Here is a 14,436-nt window from a genome sequence, read left to right on the forward strand (position 1 = left end):
CCGCCAAGTTGATACATCCGAGAATGGTTCCTTCAAAATGATGTCCTGGATATTTCTTTTTGCCAAATCCTTGCTTTTCTGTACCACCGTCTCTGGGATCTCTAGTAGACAGGATTCCATGGTCAATGTGCAGCCATCCGCTCTGGGGGTTACCTATGAACTTGGCAATGTCACGTACTTTGCCAACGTCGAATATCCCAGGGCAATTTTTAACTTGGACTACACCAGTACTTCCCGACTTGTCCCAGCCACAGTCATACTGGTGAACCAGGGTGTGGTCACCGGCGGCTATCTGAAGTCTACCCTTTCCCGCTACCTGACCGAGGACGATGTCTTCTCACCCGACTTCCTGTACGCAATCTATCTCACATCCACTGTGTCAAAGTCTAGACTGGACACGACAGCAGAGAGATATCTGAGGACTCTAGGTGTGGCTTGTCTTTTACTTAATGCCACCTCTTTCGAGAGTATCCCGAGCAACGGATATGCGTTGAAGGACGACCACAACACATCCCTGCCACCAGGTCCTTTTACCATTCTCGTCAACAATGGGTCCATCTCTTTTCTCGACACCTACCGGCTGTATATCGACAGCTTTCGCACCTTTATTACTGGTGCATATCCCTCTAACAACGGCATTGGTTCGTTTGCTGCGCTACCTGCAATGAATCCACGGCTCTGGGGGCCACTGATCCCAGTCCCCAGTCGAATTCATTCCTGGAATGACAATCGACCCCTAGCAGGTAAGCGAGTCTCTGTGAAAGACATTTTCGACGTCAAAGGCCTACAAACCTCAGCTGGAAGCCAGGCATGGATCCAGGTCACTCCGATTGCCAATTCGACTGCTCCTGCCATTCAACGACTGATCGATCTTGGCGCGGTGATAGTGGGCAAGTTCAAGTTAGCCCAATTCGCGTCGGGTGCAGATCCGTGGAATTGGACTGACGAACAGGCCCCCTTTAACCCTCGGGGCGATGGGTACCTGACCTGCTCGGCCTCGTCCTCTGGAGGGGGATGCGGAATTGCTGCATACGATTGGCTTGACGCGGCGATTGGGACAGATACGGGTTCGTCGATGCGTCGTCCTGCTTCGGTATCGGGAACTTTTGGCAATCGTCCTAGCCAGGGTATGATATCGCTGGAGGGTGCTGTTCCCTTGAATGCCGGGGAGGATACTGTCGGGGTCTTCTCGCGCGATCCTGTTGAGTGGGCTGACTTCGCCAAAGCCTGGTATACCCCAAGCCTGCATGAAGATCCCTCGATCAACAGTCTTCCCCCTCTATCGGTACCAGACACAACAGCCTTCCCGAAGCGGATCTTATATCCGGTGGAGTATCTCCCTCTGGCCAATCCCGCAGCGCAGGCCATCCTTGACGAATTCCTTCACCGCATGACAAGGGCGTTTAACATGACGATCGAGCGGACGAACTTCACCGCCACAGCGAGCAATGCATCCATATTTCCCGAGGTCCATGGGGACCCTTTCGTCAACTGGAATCTCTTATACGACGCCGGGGCCACGTTACAGCTGTGGACCCAGTCCACCAAGGTCTACAAACCCTTTATCTCGATCTGGGCTGCGAGGAATGAAGGTCGTTTCCCGCCTGTCGACGCGCAGTGGAGGCAAGCGTGGACTGGGTATGATGTCAGCCATATCACCCAGGCAGTCTACGAGCAGGCCTTGCGGACAAAGGCCGCAGCAGTCAACTGGTTCCAGGACGAAGTCTTGTACCAGACCTCCGACTCATGCTCCGAGGCTGTGATGATCTGCGACGGAGGCACCGGAGGCTTGCCGAGTTTCCGTGAGCAGGATTTGAACAACAGACCCAACGCCAGCTTCATGAATGTGTTTCCAAAGAATTCAGACGTATCCTGCAGCGGTATCTGTACTTTATTTGGGTAAGCAGCGTCCTGCGCATGTCTGGGGCAAGCTGACTATCTTTAGGTGTGTGGACTTTACCATTCCTCTCGGACAGGTGGATTATTACTCGCCAGTGACCATGGTGACGGAGCAGTGGCCGGTGACGATCAATATCATTGCTCGCCGGGGATGCGACTTTATGCTCTTCAACATGATCAAGAAGCTTGCAGAAGAAGGAGTGCTGAGATCTGTCAAGACCGGAAGGACGGCTTTCTAGCAAGGAATCAACACACTTAGTTACATCCATAACTATCGACAAGGACAAGTGATTCGTATCCCTACAATAGGAACGGCCCTACTAGATAGTATACAAATAAATAGCTTGGATAATATGTGGTTATTTCCTACGCCACAATAAACAGAACCGGGTGAAGGCTAGATCACTGAGCGCGAGAACCCGAGCTGCCATGAGGGATATAAGCCAAATGCGTGTCAACAGGCATGCCGACTAAAGCAGCTCCATTTGGTCAGGCCACCAAAACATGCTGAGACGGAGCAATAGGGGGGCAGTATTGCAGCTCATAACAAGAAGGATTGGCATGAACGGAACACCTCGTTCCATCATAGCTCGTCCCCTCTGGACACTGCGGATCATCCTTGGACGCGCAGAAGAATCCATTGAATTTCTGACCGGGGGGACACTCGGGCTCCGATGTTCTGACGCACTTATTGTCCTTCAACTCCAGCCCCGGGGGACATTCAGGCCGCTTAGTCGACACACACATCCCAGAGTGAAATTCCGTACCAGGTGGACAGTCGGGCGCCTTTTCAACGACACATTCGTCGCCGACGAGGCTGGAGCCGGGCGGACATTCAGGCTTATTCTCAGAGACACAGTGGTTATCCAGGAAACGGAATCCTGGCGGACATTCAGGATTATCGTTTGCGACACATTCGCTGCCGCGCGGGACGAGGCCTTCGGGACATTGAGGTGGTATGATCGAGATGCATCGGTTTCCGTCTTGCGATGTGCCTGGGGGACAGGACGGGGGGTCCTGGTGGACGCAGTCGGCGTCGACGCGATCGAGTCCCGGGGGACATTCGGGGTTCTCGGTGGAAACACAGTTCTTGCCCTCGACCCGGAAGCCTGGGGGACATTCCGGCTGAACGTCTGCAAGGCACTTGTCGCCCACCGGTGGGAATCCGTCTGGGCATTCGGGGGTTGTCGGGATGATGCAGTTGCCATTCCAGTACATCTGATTGTCGGGGCACTGAGGGGGCTTATCGGAGMGGCAGACGGTCCCGATGAGAGTGAAGCCGGATGGACACTCCGGCGTTGTGGCGTCCACACAGTGATCTTTCACTAGACGGAGGGGAGGTGGGCAGCTCGCTGGCTTGTCGCCACGGCAGTGGTCGTCATGAACATGCGAGCCTTCTGGACAGGTCGGGGGTTGCGTGGACACACACTCCACCCCATTGAACCTAGTAGGAGGTGCACAGTATGGTGTTTCATCGAGTAGGCAGTACTGTCCATTCCATACTCCTACGTCGCAGGCAGGCGTCTCTTCTGATACGCAGTAGCCGTCCCGGAGCTCCAATGGGGACTCACAGGCCGGCTGCTCGAGAGGAGCTGTGACGCATTTTTCACCGTCAAACTTGGTTCCTTCCGGGCACGATCCCGGGTCCGCAGGAATAAGGATGCAGGATGAACCATCCCACGTCCAAGCCGTTGGGCAGCATCGCCCGGTCTGAGAAGGTCGATGGAAGGATGAAGCGAACCCAGGGGGACACATGGGCTCCTGTCTGCGTACGCATCGTTTGTTCTCCAACTCCAGCCCCGGGGGGCACTGAGGCTTCTGGTCCGTTCGACACTGCCCATCCTCGAAACGGCCCGATGTACAAGATGGCGGAGTTTGAGAGACGCATTTCCCGTTTTGAGACACTGTTCCAGGGGGACACTCGGGGTCACGGCTCAGGCGACAATGAGAGCCGTCATTCGTGTACCCAGGAGGGCACTCCGGTCGCTCTTTGGAAACACACTTCCCATCAAGCACGACTAGTTCCGGTCGCCCACACGACGGCCCATCTTTGGCGATGCAGCTTTCGCCATCGTAGCGTTGGCCATCGGGACAATCCGGACTGGACCGGGAGATACACCGATCGTTCTTGGGGAAGAAGCCATGTGGGCACTGAGGGCCTTCTTGGTACACACAATGGCCATCACTGAACCGATATCCGGCATCACAACCGGGAGGGATCGACAGCGTGCAAGTCCAATTTATCCAGTTGGATCCTGACGGGCAGATTGGGTCTTGAGTGGACACGCATAGATGGTCTTGGTATTGGAAACCAGGTGGGCATTGTGGTCCTTTGGTATGGACGCACATTCCATCCTGGAAGATCGTGTGCTCAGGACAGATGTCTCTCTGATACAGCAGACACCTGGTGCCGTCATACACGGTCCCCCTTGGACAGCACTTCAGGTCGGTTTCGCCCGTGGTAGGATTACGCCAGGAGGACGGGACAATGTCGTCGAGGGTGATTGCGCGGGAGGGAAAATCAGGGACTTTGTGCAGTCCAGGCACCTGCTGAGAGGCGACCTGAAGTGCTCCATTAGCCAACAGGAGTGCCAGAGGGAGCTTCATTGATAATTTTCTTGTTTGAGGAGAGGAAAACAAGTTGGAACACGAGATCAATTGCATTGATGATGTGCAATTGACGGAAGGATAGCCTCGTTATATAGTCACACTTGGTAGCTCTAGCCCCTTAACATCATTACGAGGGGACAGACGAGATACCCTGAGGTTGCAGTTACTACACCATCCTTGATTGTCCTGTCATGGATCGGCCGAGCGGGCAAGACCAGGCGAACATCCTCTGTCACGCGGGGAATCGAGTTCTGACCAAATGCAACGTGATGAAGCTTAACCTGCAGATACGGGCGACGTTGAGGACAGCAGCCTGAAGAAGTTGCAGAATAGCCCAATAGCCCCAGCTGTGATCGGCGTGGCGCTACTCCGCATTGTCTGATCATGGGGATGGATCTGCAGGCATGGTGCACGTTTCGAACTCGTCATGTTTTCTTGTCTCAGCTCAGCTAGCCACAGTGAATAAGAAGCATGATACAACCCATGAAAAATCCCTCAACTCGAGTTGCCATGCAGCCATTGTCACACTGCCCGCCTTTGGATAAGGCAGCGCTCTCGGTTGCCACCAATTCTGTCTAGAGAGTCACGGACTCAGTGGTGCAGATTGCTCAGTTGGAACGCCCTGAGGTTTACATGGTCGCTTCATCTGCCTTGTTTTGGACAAGGCGGACATGGTGGCTACCTGAAGCTGCCACTTTGCAAGCATAGTGTGACTTGGAGTGTCGCCGGTGGACAACAGCATGCATATGGATACTCTCCTATAAAACTCACCCAGCGCACCAAGCTTGTCCCATTGCTTTCGTAGAGTATCACATTCTGCCTCCTTAACTTTGTTAGCTTCTTCAACATGGGCGCTCCAAATCTCTACCACTCTATACTCGTGTCCCTTCTGTGGGCGTCAGTGTGGTTCAGCAGCCTCGCAAGAGCCGACTACAATCCCTTCTGTCCCAACAATGCAGGGCAAATCCAAGTCGATTCCACGTTGTACACCGTCACCTGTGATATATCCTACATATCTCCCGCCCCCAAGAAGGTAAAGGAGGGCGCATCCCCCGAGGACTGTGCTCGGCTGTGTACGGCGGAGCCAGCATGCCGTGCCATGGTCTGGCATTCTGGCAACTGCTGGCAGTCCGATAAAACAGACGCCGTGTCATTCCGTGTCCCCGGCGCTGTACTATTGACACCAGGCAAGAAACAGGATCCTGTCACTGGACCATCCCCTGGCGAGGGGCAACAAAAATGCCTCGAGGAGAAGGAGCTGTTGGCACAGGGGAAGGAGCAATGTGGTAGATCCTTGGCGCAGTGTGAAGCCGACAAGAGCAGCATATCTGCCGCAAAAACCACATGCGAGAACAATCTCGCGGCTGCAAACAAAGAAATTGAGCGACTGTCTAACCCACAGACAGTCTCTGACAACTTCGTCCCTGGTAGGCCTCCGCTTATATCTGTGGACGACCATGGCTCACATAATCTAGCCCGAAATGATGATGGACGGGAGGTGATTATTGCTGGGAAGAGATGGAAAATATATTACGCCAAGTGTATATCTCCCATTTCCATGTCCTGTGCCACGCTAATTTGTTTATAGTGAATGATCCTGGCACTTGGGAAGTGGGTACTCTTACTGTACCCTCCTATATGGAGTGCATGAAGCTCTGTGCTTCCAAGCCGGAATGTGTCCGTACAGCCTGGACCAACGATATAGTCGGTTCAAGTACATGCTGGATGAGAGCGCATGGCCAGCACATTGTTCAGACTGTTACTCAACCTTGGACTTCTACTCACCTTATTGGACCCGCTTGAGTGAGGATATTAGATACTCACCGGTTCGAGTCAATCAGAGCAGGGTGACGTTTAACTACCGTGATCCTTCGAGTCATCGATTTGTGTTTCGACTTGTCTCTTTGCTTGCTTGCCGGGGTTGTTGAATCTGTGTCTGTAGATTCTCCAAAACAATGCCATAAAGTCTATTCTTCTTGTACGCAACTCTGAGGTTCTACCTCTCCATCAAAGGATGTTCTGGACTCTGGCCGGCCTCTCTTTCGTAGTCGGGATCCACCTTTCAAACAACCAAACTAGGACAAACTTAATCCTTTTGATGCCGTTACGGGCCGCTAGGAGATCAGCGGAACGAGAATCGTCTAACGCAGCGGAAGATGCGCCTGTGAGACGGGCTGCGGTGGTGAGAACCAAAGCTGGGACCAAATAGGCAAACTCGCATGATCTGGCTGCCTATGGTGGAGCTGTTATCTTCAGCTAAAAGGACAATAAACACGGGGTCAATCAGGATAGCTAACTGCTAGCAGTCATGATCATCGGGACAGAAGCTAGCTATAACCTAAAGCATAGCTAACTGCTAGCAGTCATGATCATCGGGACAGAAGCTAGCTATAACCTAAAGCAAGCCTGATAAGACAGATCACATCATATTGGGACCTGTCAGATCAAGTCAAGACTAGACTGGCTGGAAGAGCACACATGATCCCCACAGATCATGTAGCTGACTATCGCCCATCTGCCCATTCATGTTGATCACTGTATGCACGTTACATGTCGGGATAGGTCTGTAGTCCGTAGCCTCGGAATCGCCTGCGGCTAACCCAGCCTCTCATAACTTATTGGATGCCGCAATGGCGCTAGTAGATTGGCTAGAATAACTATTGATGAACTGACTTATTGAGGCTGCAGGATGGGAACGTCGCTGATAATGCTGCTGAGCTTCCCATGCTTGCAGCTTGACCCAGTCGAGGAGGAGTTCGGTCGAGAAGCCAATAGGATTCTCCCATTCGTTGAGATGTATCAGGAATAGGCACTAGACTTACCGTGCCATTTACCCCGCAGCCGCTGAGTTTGCGTTAGGTTTTCCCATGCTCTCTGGCTAGACCTCCAGAGATGTCTGGCCTGCATGCCTTCACTATGCCTTCACACTTTGAGAATTAGGGACCCTCCATGTCTGACCTTACAGTATCTATTGTTCAACTTAAAAACCCGTCGTAATGTAGCTAAGAATGAACCGATCACTCCTATCGGACTCCTTGGCTCAAACCCCATCGTTACTGCTGGATCTGTACTTATTACCTATATAGCCTACCTCTACTATTACTATCCCAAGGAACTTACATTTGCTGGATTGATACAGTTTATATGACCCTTCTATTGTTAGAAGAAACCCTTGAACATATTTTGAGCACACCGCCCCTTGATTAGAGTAGAAATGGCCGTGATCTACTACCTGAGCTCAGTATCTGTCAGCTGTCTACTCACTAGAATTCCTCGAGCCCTACACTAAATGTGCCCAAACAGGAAGTGCACGCTGAGGATGTCTTTTCCTCCCGTCACATGAGGACAATGGAATTTAACCGCATTGCCACATCTTATATGTGCACACGGACATAGAGATGCAATATTGCTCTGTGCTGCCAGCCAAGATTACCTCTCCAGTTCGGTGTACCACACGTATCGGGCCAGCGTTTTCAGACGCCGTTGGCTTCGTCATATAGGTTTGACTATCAATGATCAAATTCGATGGTGATATGAGTAACTTGCGGGTCTGCGCCATGGCCACCAAACGAATACCACTTGCCTTAAACCGACGGATGGTTGAATTCTGGAGGATATAGAGTTGCGGAGGCTTGGTTTTCAATCTTCGGACTACTCAACTGCAGCTGAGATTCCTATTAATATAACTTCTTCACATGTACAAAAGAGAATATGTTGTATTATTCATACTAGCTTTTTACTCCAAGGCCAACCTATTAGTGCTGAACAGAATGCACAGCTTTCCTATAATTACCCGTTCCGACTATTGGACTCAGATAGGTGCGATCTTACAACATCCCACCGTACCTATAAGACAGCGCGTTGTTTTGATTCTGTGAAAGCACATTTTTCATAGTAAGACATTTTGTGTGCCTAAAGGGTGTAAATAGCTTAGATGGATTGTTGAATGTAGGGGTGGGAATGCAGATCTTGCTATGAGCTATTTTTTCATTGGTAAAGTTGCACCCATGACCTGCAAAGATTATAAATAGGAACAGCCTTGCTCATCTTCAGATTATGAACTATTATAAACTGTTCACTAAGAAATTTCTTTCGGCTTTAGTCTTCTTATCTTGCAGACACTGAAGATGCGTCTGACTCCTATTGTGCTCTTTTCCATTGTCTCGTTGGGTTTTGCCAGGGATCCCTTTGATTCTACAAACTCCCCAAACCGTTCGAAGACTGAAGGAATACAACTTGATTCGTATTGTCCTAGCCATGACGCTGATGAGGAATCCCGACGCGAAATATTTGCCCGATTCATCCAAACGCTGTACGAGGAGAAGAATGTGTCGGAGGCCTTCACCACATACGTTGACCCCGGGCTGATTGAGCATGATCCTTTTGATCAAAGCCGTGATGAGGTCGTGGCAAGGCTGTCTCAATTTATCTCCGTCTCCACTTTTACGGTTGTACACTCAACTTTTGATGGCGATATTGGGTTCGTCCACCTCAGACTAGGAGACGAAGACGCGCAGCCGGTTGCTCTTGCGGACATATATCGTATGGATGGGACCTGCATTGTCGAGCATTGGGACGTTCTCCAGACCCTCCCGGAGAATTCCACGAACCCGAAGGCCATGTTCTGATTATTGAAATCGTTTTTTCCTAGGCTGTGCGACAGTTCCTGGCTTTACATGGGTCCAGAGTTCTAAAATTTGCGCTCGAAACTGCAGACATGCGGTCTTAAGCATCTAAATGATAACAAATTCACTCCTGCACTGTGAACAGCTATAGAAGGATGATATTAATCTAGAATAATAAAGCCTTTTATATTTCTAAATTAGGAAGTATTATAACTTTAAGGGCAAAGCGGCAAAGTCTACAAAGAAGGGAGATAATTATTAAGGGCTATAGCAGACCGTAAAGCCACTATATACAGCTAACACTGATAGTGCGGGACTAAATCATAATAATACACTATACATATCTCCATAAGTTGCTGAGTATTGCGCAACTAAGCAATTAGTTCTCCTTGCTTAGGCAATATATGGTTATCTTCCTCCCTTCACACTGATCTCACTAGTTGGCCTCAGACCTTAATGGCTGGGTTATCAACAGCTTGGCTATCTTAATTTACGTGTCAGTGCTGCCATTATAGAGCCCAATCATTCATTTATGGCAGATGGGCTTAGCTAACCTTTTTCCCAAGCTCAATTTACCTTAATCATGTCAATTAATGCGACAAGGGAAGAATCACATAACTAGACTCCCACATTATTTATTCTGCCTGCTGTGATTCCGCTGCTCTTTACTTCTATTCTAGCTATAATTATGCAGTATTTTTATAAGCAGGCAAAGAAGTAGTCCTTTTATATTCTGTTTCCTTAAAGAATCTAAAGGACTAGTGAACTTTCACACAATCTACAATAAAAGCAGGCAGGTCGAGCCGGCACCTTCATTATGAAGATTGCCAATGGACAGGAAGTACTTCTCCGATCTGCGATGAGATGACACTATTTAGATTTCAATTTTTAACGGTATAAAGCACAATTTAGCCATATAGAGCCCACCCATCATGTACATATATGCCTTCAACTCAAAAAGACCTCTGTGTCCGCTCCCATTCTTCAATCCCCACAACACCCAACCTTGAGAAAGGAGTCATCCTCATCGATACGCTTTCTTAGTGGCTCGTTGAGCAGTTCTGTCACATCCCACTTTGCCCATACAAACCTCCCATGCAAGAACCTTGCCTCTGGAGAGGCGGCCCACACAGCAAACTGCCCTGGTAGATTTTCTGCATCGATGTCAGCGTTCTCTGCCTACGTTCGACTGATCTTCAAAGTGGTGTATGCTACTTACCATCATCCCATCGAGGGTCATCCTTCTTGAAACCCGCGAGTTCTGCCAGTTCTGTGAAAACACCGCCAGGATGGTAGCTGACTATCTGGAGTTCTTCCGGAGGGACGTCCTTAGCAATCTGCTGTACTAGCATTGTCCCCGCGCTCTTAGTGGCCGCATAGCTTGGGTACTGGCCGGTGAGTTTACTCTCGTGGATCGCAAGAGAAGCCAAATTGACAAGTGCCTGCCCGCCCTCGTCAGCACCAAGTCACCCGGATATATACAGTGGTCTGCGCTCACTTTTTGACGGACTTTAGCACCTGGCTGCTTGTACAACCGTTCGGTAAAGTCAAGGTGCGTCCGCACATTGGTAATGTACTCTTCCCACACCTTGTCCCTGCCTAGGTCGAGAATAGCTGCGTTAAGCACTACGACGTCGATAAGAATATTGTCGTTTGCTATGTCGCATATGAGCCCTACTGTCTGAGTGGAGGGGAACTCGGCTGCGAGGCGTGCCGCGGCCGAGGCAACCAGGTTGTCCCGTCGGCCGATGATGATAAGCCTTTTTGCGCTGGCCTGGGCGAAAGCCCGCGCGATGGCATAACCTATGCCCGTGTGGCCGCCTGTGATGAGCACAGTCTTCCCTGCTTGCGAGAGCTCGGGCGGGGACGGCGCGATGGCAGGATAGGGAGCATTGTGAACTTTCTGGGTGAAGGCGAAGCCTGGTGGCAAGGTGATAGTAGAAGACATGGTTGTTTAACAGGTTGAGGCTAAGAACGTGAATAGAGACTCCGGTGTCTGAAATTGAGACTGAGGAGATATCCGAGATATATAGTTAGGATATAAGGCTTGTGCAGACCATGCACATCGCAAAGTGAAAGAAGCTCTATTTATGTTTTGCACTCCCTTCCTAACACTTCCTAGAACCATCCCTACAACGCGCATCGGTTCCCGGCACTTCTGTTAACAAAGATGGTGGATAGACAAATAGACCAACTACAAACATTAGCATGGTCCGTCGCCTGTAACTCCGCAAAACACATCAAACTCCGCAAAGCCTCCGCCGGATCCCAGTAAGAACTATACGCGCGATTTTGGAGGCCTGCATCTCAATGCTGTCCTTGTCCTCACCACTATCTTGCTTTCGTCCGAATCAATGGGGCATTCATGATACACCCAACACTAGTTACCTGATCAAACGTTAATCGTCGGAACTCGGCGACTACGCTACCGATCCGGTGTCACCTTCCCCCCTTAGCCATGGACTTAAGCAACCTTGGTTAATGTTCTCTACCTACGGGGGATTATGTCACCACGGCGCGGGATTATAGGAGGCATGGTGTATTCGCAGTCCCCACGAATCAGTACGAATTTGGCCGCAGTTATGTTGTGCTCTAGGCAAAAAATGGGTGAGTATTGCTCTTTCGATCGACTATCGGCTGATAAAGCTAGTGAGACATGGTGGAAATGAGACCAGCATGGAATTAAAACCTGGCGGAGGTTGCCCCAAGTTCATCAGCAGCTTACTGGAAAATGCTCTGTTTGCCAAATCTCCGCCGCTTGGGGTCATAAGCTAGATTGGTGGTGTCGACCTTCTAGATCCATCTCAAGATATTGTCCTGGCGCTCATCCGGCGAGGAATTTGCCCCGTGCTGCGGTAGAATTCATTGTTCCGCTGCACCTCTCAGCCAGCACTACGAGTCACCTGTGCGCGCACGTCCCGAGGATCACTGACCGTCTGTGTTTGGACACAAACTTGACTAAACTGACCATGGATAATCTTTGGGATCCGTTGATGGACATTCCCAATCTCTGTAGTCAGTTGTTGTGACAGGAGGAAGGTAGATACCCCACGGCACAGCTCTGCCGACAGAGTCTCGAGGTACGATCCGACAACCCATTCTACAGCAGTGGAATTGGTTTCGCCACAGTTAGTCACTTCGTGTGTCGTGGAGCAAAGGTATACTTCACCACACGATTTAAATCGGTCACAAAGATGATGTGGTAGATGGATGAAGAGGGGATGCACCATCCCCGATAATAAATTGTTTCATCTTCGCAACACCTACAAACCTACACGCGAACAAGACCAGTTAGTAAGGCACGACCAGAAGAGCATGGAAACTGCTGGAAGAGGACGGGTATGAGACTCACGCAGCAAGCATGATCCATGAGAGGGGATCGACATCCCCAGGCTTCGCCACCTTGGCAAAGTCCTCGATAAAAAAGTTCTGCACAAATGTCTGCCGTTGTCCATGCCACGCGAGGAAGAAGGCGGGGCTGCTATCGGCTCTCCAGAGGGAGCCAGATGCCGTCCATCGGTGCACGCGTACAAAGTGTCCGGGGTCAGGCATGCTGGTGTTCTTGGAACCTGACCACTTGAGCAGTGCATAGAAGGCGATAAATGTGTAGCCCATGAGGATAGTGCGTCGGAGGGACTTGTTGATGATCCAACTCTGGAGGCATATCAATCAATCAATCAATCAATCAATCAATCAAGATTCTATTAACCTGATGTAGCCTATCTATTAAAGTGATTAGCTATGCAGGCGCTTCACTAATAAAGCAGGAATCTAGTATCTGAATGCCTGAAGCCTATAATTAACCCATAAATACAGAAGAGACATAGGAAATTAGTGTATAGCCATATTAAAAGTAGATTATATAACTAAAGTAGCCTGCTATCTAGCTATATATCTCCCCTATGCTACCTTAATGTGTTAAACACCTATCCCACCTCATTCTATATAGTTATTCTAAATATAGTGTAATTCCATGCCTAGGAAGACCCTTCCTAGGCAGCTATTCAGTCCTTCTAACCATCATCTTCTATATCTATTCTAGAGCCTTATAGGAGGCTTCTATGTTCCTGGTCCTACTCTGTTAGTTCCACTAGTTCTATTATCTTAGTGTAGTAAAACTAGCTAAGTAGGCCTATTTAATACATGAATTTAGTAATATAGTAGATTACCTGCAGGCTAGATATAAGTATATTATAGTCTAATAGTTTCCTCTAGAGTCCCTTAACATCATATAGCTTAGCCATTATCTTCCTGTAGGTCTTTATATATAGTAGATATTATAGGAGAATATGCTTAGGGGTCTAGGATCCCTCCCTATAGCTATACTAGTCTATATTATAGGCCTTAATCTTAAAAAGGAAGTATTATAGACTAATCTATATAGTCTATATCTAGATAATAATTAATATGTGCAGCTTTAGCAGACCTTTATATAGGCCTAGATTCTTCTTATAAGGGGCCTTAATTAGCTACTATATTAGCTTAGCCCCTCTTTCTATCTCTTACTATTTCTCCTAGTGGTGCTAGATTTATTAGTAAATAGCTTACTTAGCTACTATAGTAAGCTAGGTAATTAGTTATTCTAGCCCTACTAAGCTTATTTTAACTTCCCCTTATATAGCAGCCTTCTTTACTATCTTATCTATAGCCTTATTCCCCACCACACCTACATGGGCAGGGATCTAGTATATCTTTATATTATCTAGGAGTAGCCTGTGTGCCCCTAGGGCCCTTACTTCTTTATATATATTATCTAAAATATATTAGCTAGAGGGGTAGTATAGGTTCTACACTGCCTAGATAGTAGCCTAGCTATTAGTAAAGATGATAAGTAAGTATAGGCTTAATGCTCTGGCAGTAGCAGTATATAGTGCTATATAGATTCTATCTAGTTTAGTAGTATAGATAGTTAAGTCTATCTCTATGCCTAGATAGTTCTAGTAGATCTATTAGTCATGGGGGCAGATAGCTAAGGCACCTATATAGCCCTAGTAGCTACTGCTATTAGTGTAGATAACTAAGTGCTAGTTATTAACCTCTTTATATATCTTATTATAGATTATTAGTATAGCTTCATAGTCCTTAATTATATAATAGAGGGGTGGCTCCTATAGAGGGAGTATATATACTTTCTATATTTCCTATTCTTCTAGATATCTTAGGGTAGGGGCCAGTAGGCTGCCTCTTTTCCTAAGTACCTCTAGTAGAGTAAGGCTACTCTACTATATCTCCCTAGTTAGTTATAGCTTCCCTATAAGTCCTTATAGGTATATAAAATATAGCCCTATTTAGATTTAAATTA

General features: G+C 48.7%; 6 protein-coding genes across 6 annotated transcripts; 3 read left to right on the forward strand and 3 right to left on the reverse strand.

Annotated features, from left to right (window-relative positions):
• Positions 1–37: 37 nt before the first annotated feature.
• Aspvir_001688 (amidase family protein) lies at positions 38–2,138 on the forward strand (the record flags this gene model as incomplete). The annotated part of the gene is made up of 2 exons (XM_043266806.1): positions 38–1,899; positions 1,946–2,138. The coding sequence occupies 2 exons, from the start codon at positions 38–40 to the stop codon at positions 2,136–2,138; spliced, it is 2,055 nt and encodes a 684-aa protein (XP_043122741.1).
• Positions 2,139–2,388: 250 nt separating this feature from the next.
• On the reverse strand, positions 2,389–4,506 carry Aspvir_001689 (cell wall cysteine-rich protein; the record flags this gene model as incomplete). The annotated part of the gene is made up of 1 exon (XM_043266807.1): positions 2,389–4,506. One exon carries the CDS (start codon positions 4,504–4,506, stop codon positions 2,389–2,391), a length of 2,118 nt encoding a protein of 705 aa, XP_043122742.1.
• An 850-nt stretch (positions 4,507–5,356) lies between these two features.
• Aspvir_001690 (uncharacterized protein) lies at positions 5,357–6,312 on the forward strand (the record flags this gene model as incomplete). The annotated part of the gene is made up of 3 exons (XM_043266808.1): positions 5,357–5,936; positions 5,985–6,050; positions 6,098–6,312. The coding sequence occupies 3 exons, from the start codon at positions 5,357–5,359 to the stop codon at positions 6,310–6,312; spliced, it is 861 nt and encodes a 286-aa protein (XP_043122743.1).
• Positions 6,313–8,636: 2,324 nt separating this feature from the next.
• Positions 8,637–9,137, forward strand: Aspvir_001691 (nuclear transport factor 2 family protein; the record flags this gene model as incomplete). The annotated part of the gene is made up of 1 exon (XM_043266809.1): positions 8,637–9,137. The coding sequence occupies one exon, from the start codon at positions 8,637–8,639 to the stop codon at positions 9,135–9,137; it is 501 nt and encodes a 166-aa protein (XP_043122744.1).
• A 981-nt stretch (positions 9,138–10,118) lies between these two features.
• On the reverse strand, positions 10,119–11,082 carry Aspvir_001692 (SDR family oxidoreductase; the record flags this gene model as incomplete). Its single annotated transcript, XM_043266810.1, has 3 exons — positions 10,119–10,288; positions 10,354–10,576; positions 10,633–11,082. The coding sequence occupies 3 exons, from the start codon at positions 11,080–11,082 to the stop codon at positions 10,119–10,121; spliced, it is 843 nt and encodes a 280-aa protein (XP_043122745.1).
• Positions 11,083–12,382: 1,300 nt separating this feature from the next.
• On the reverse strand, positions 12,383–12,749 carry Aspvir_001693 (uncharacterized protein; the record flags this gene model as incomplete). Its single annotated transcript, XM_043266811.1, has 2 exons — positions 12,383–12,386; positions 12,487–12,749. 2 exons carry the CDS (start codon positions 12,747–12,749, stop codon positions 12,383–12,385), a joined length of 267 nt encoding a protein of 88 aa, XP_043122746.1.
• Positions 12,750–14,436: the final 1,687 nt, after the last annotated feature.

The sequence above is a fragment of the Aspergillus viridinutans genome (assembly GCF_018404265.1).
Source record: "Aspergillus viridinutans IFM 47045 DNA, scaffold_1, whole genome shotgun sequence".
In the NCBI taxonomy this organism is placed as follows: Eukaryota; Fungi; Ascomycota; class Eurotiomycetes; order Eurotiales; family Aspergillaceae; genus Aspergillus; species Aspergillus viridinutans.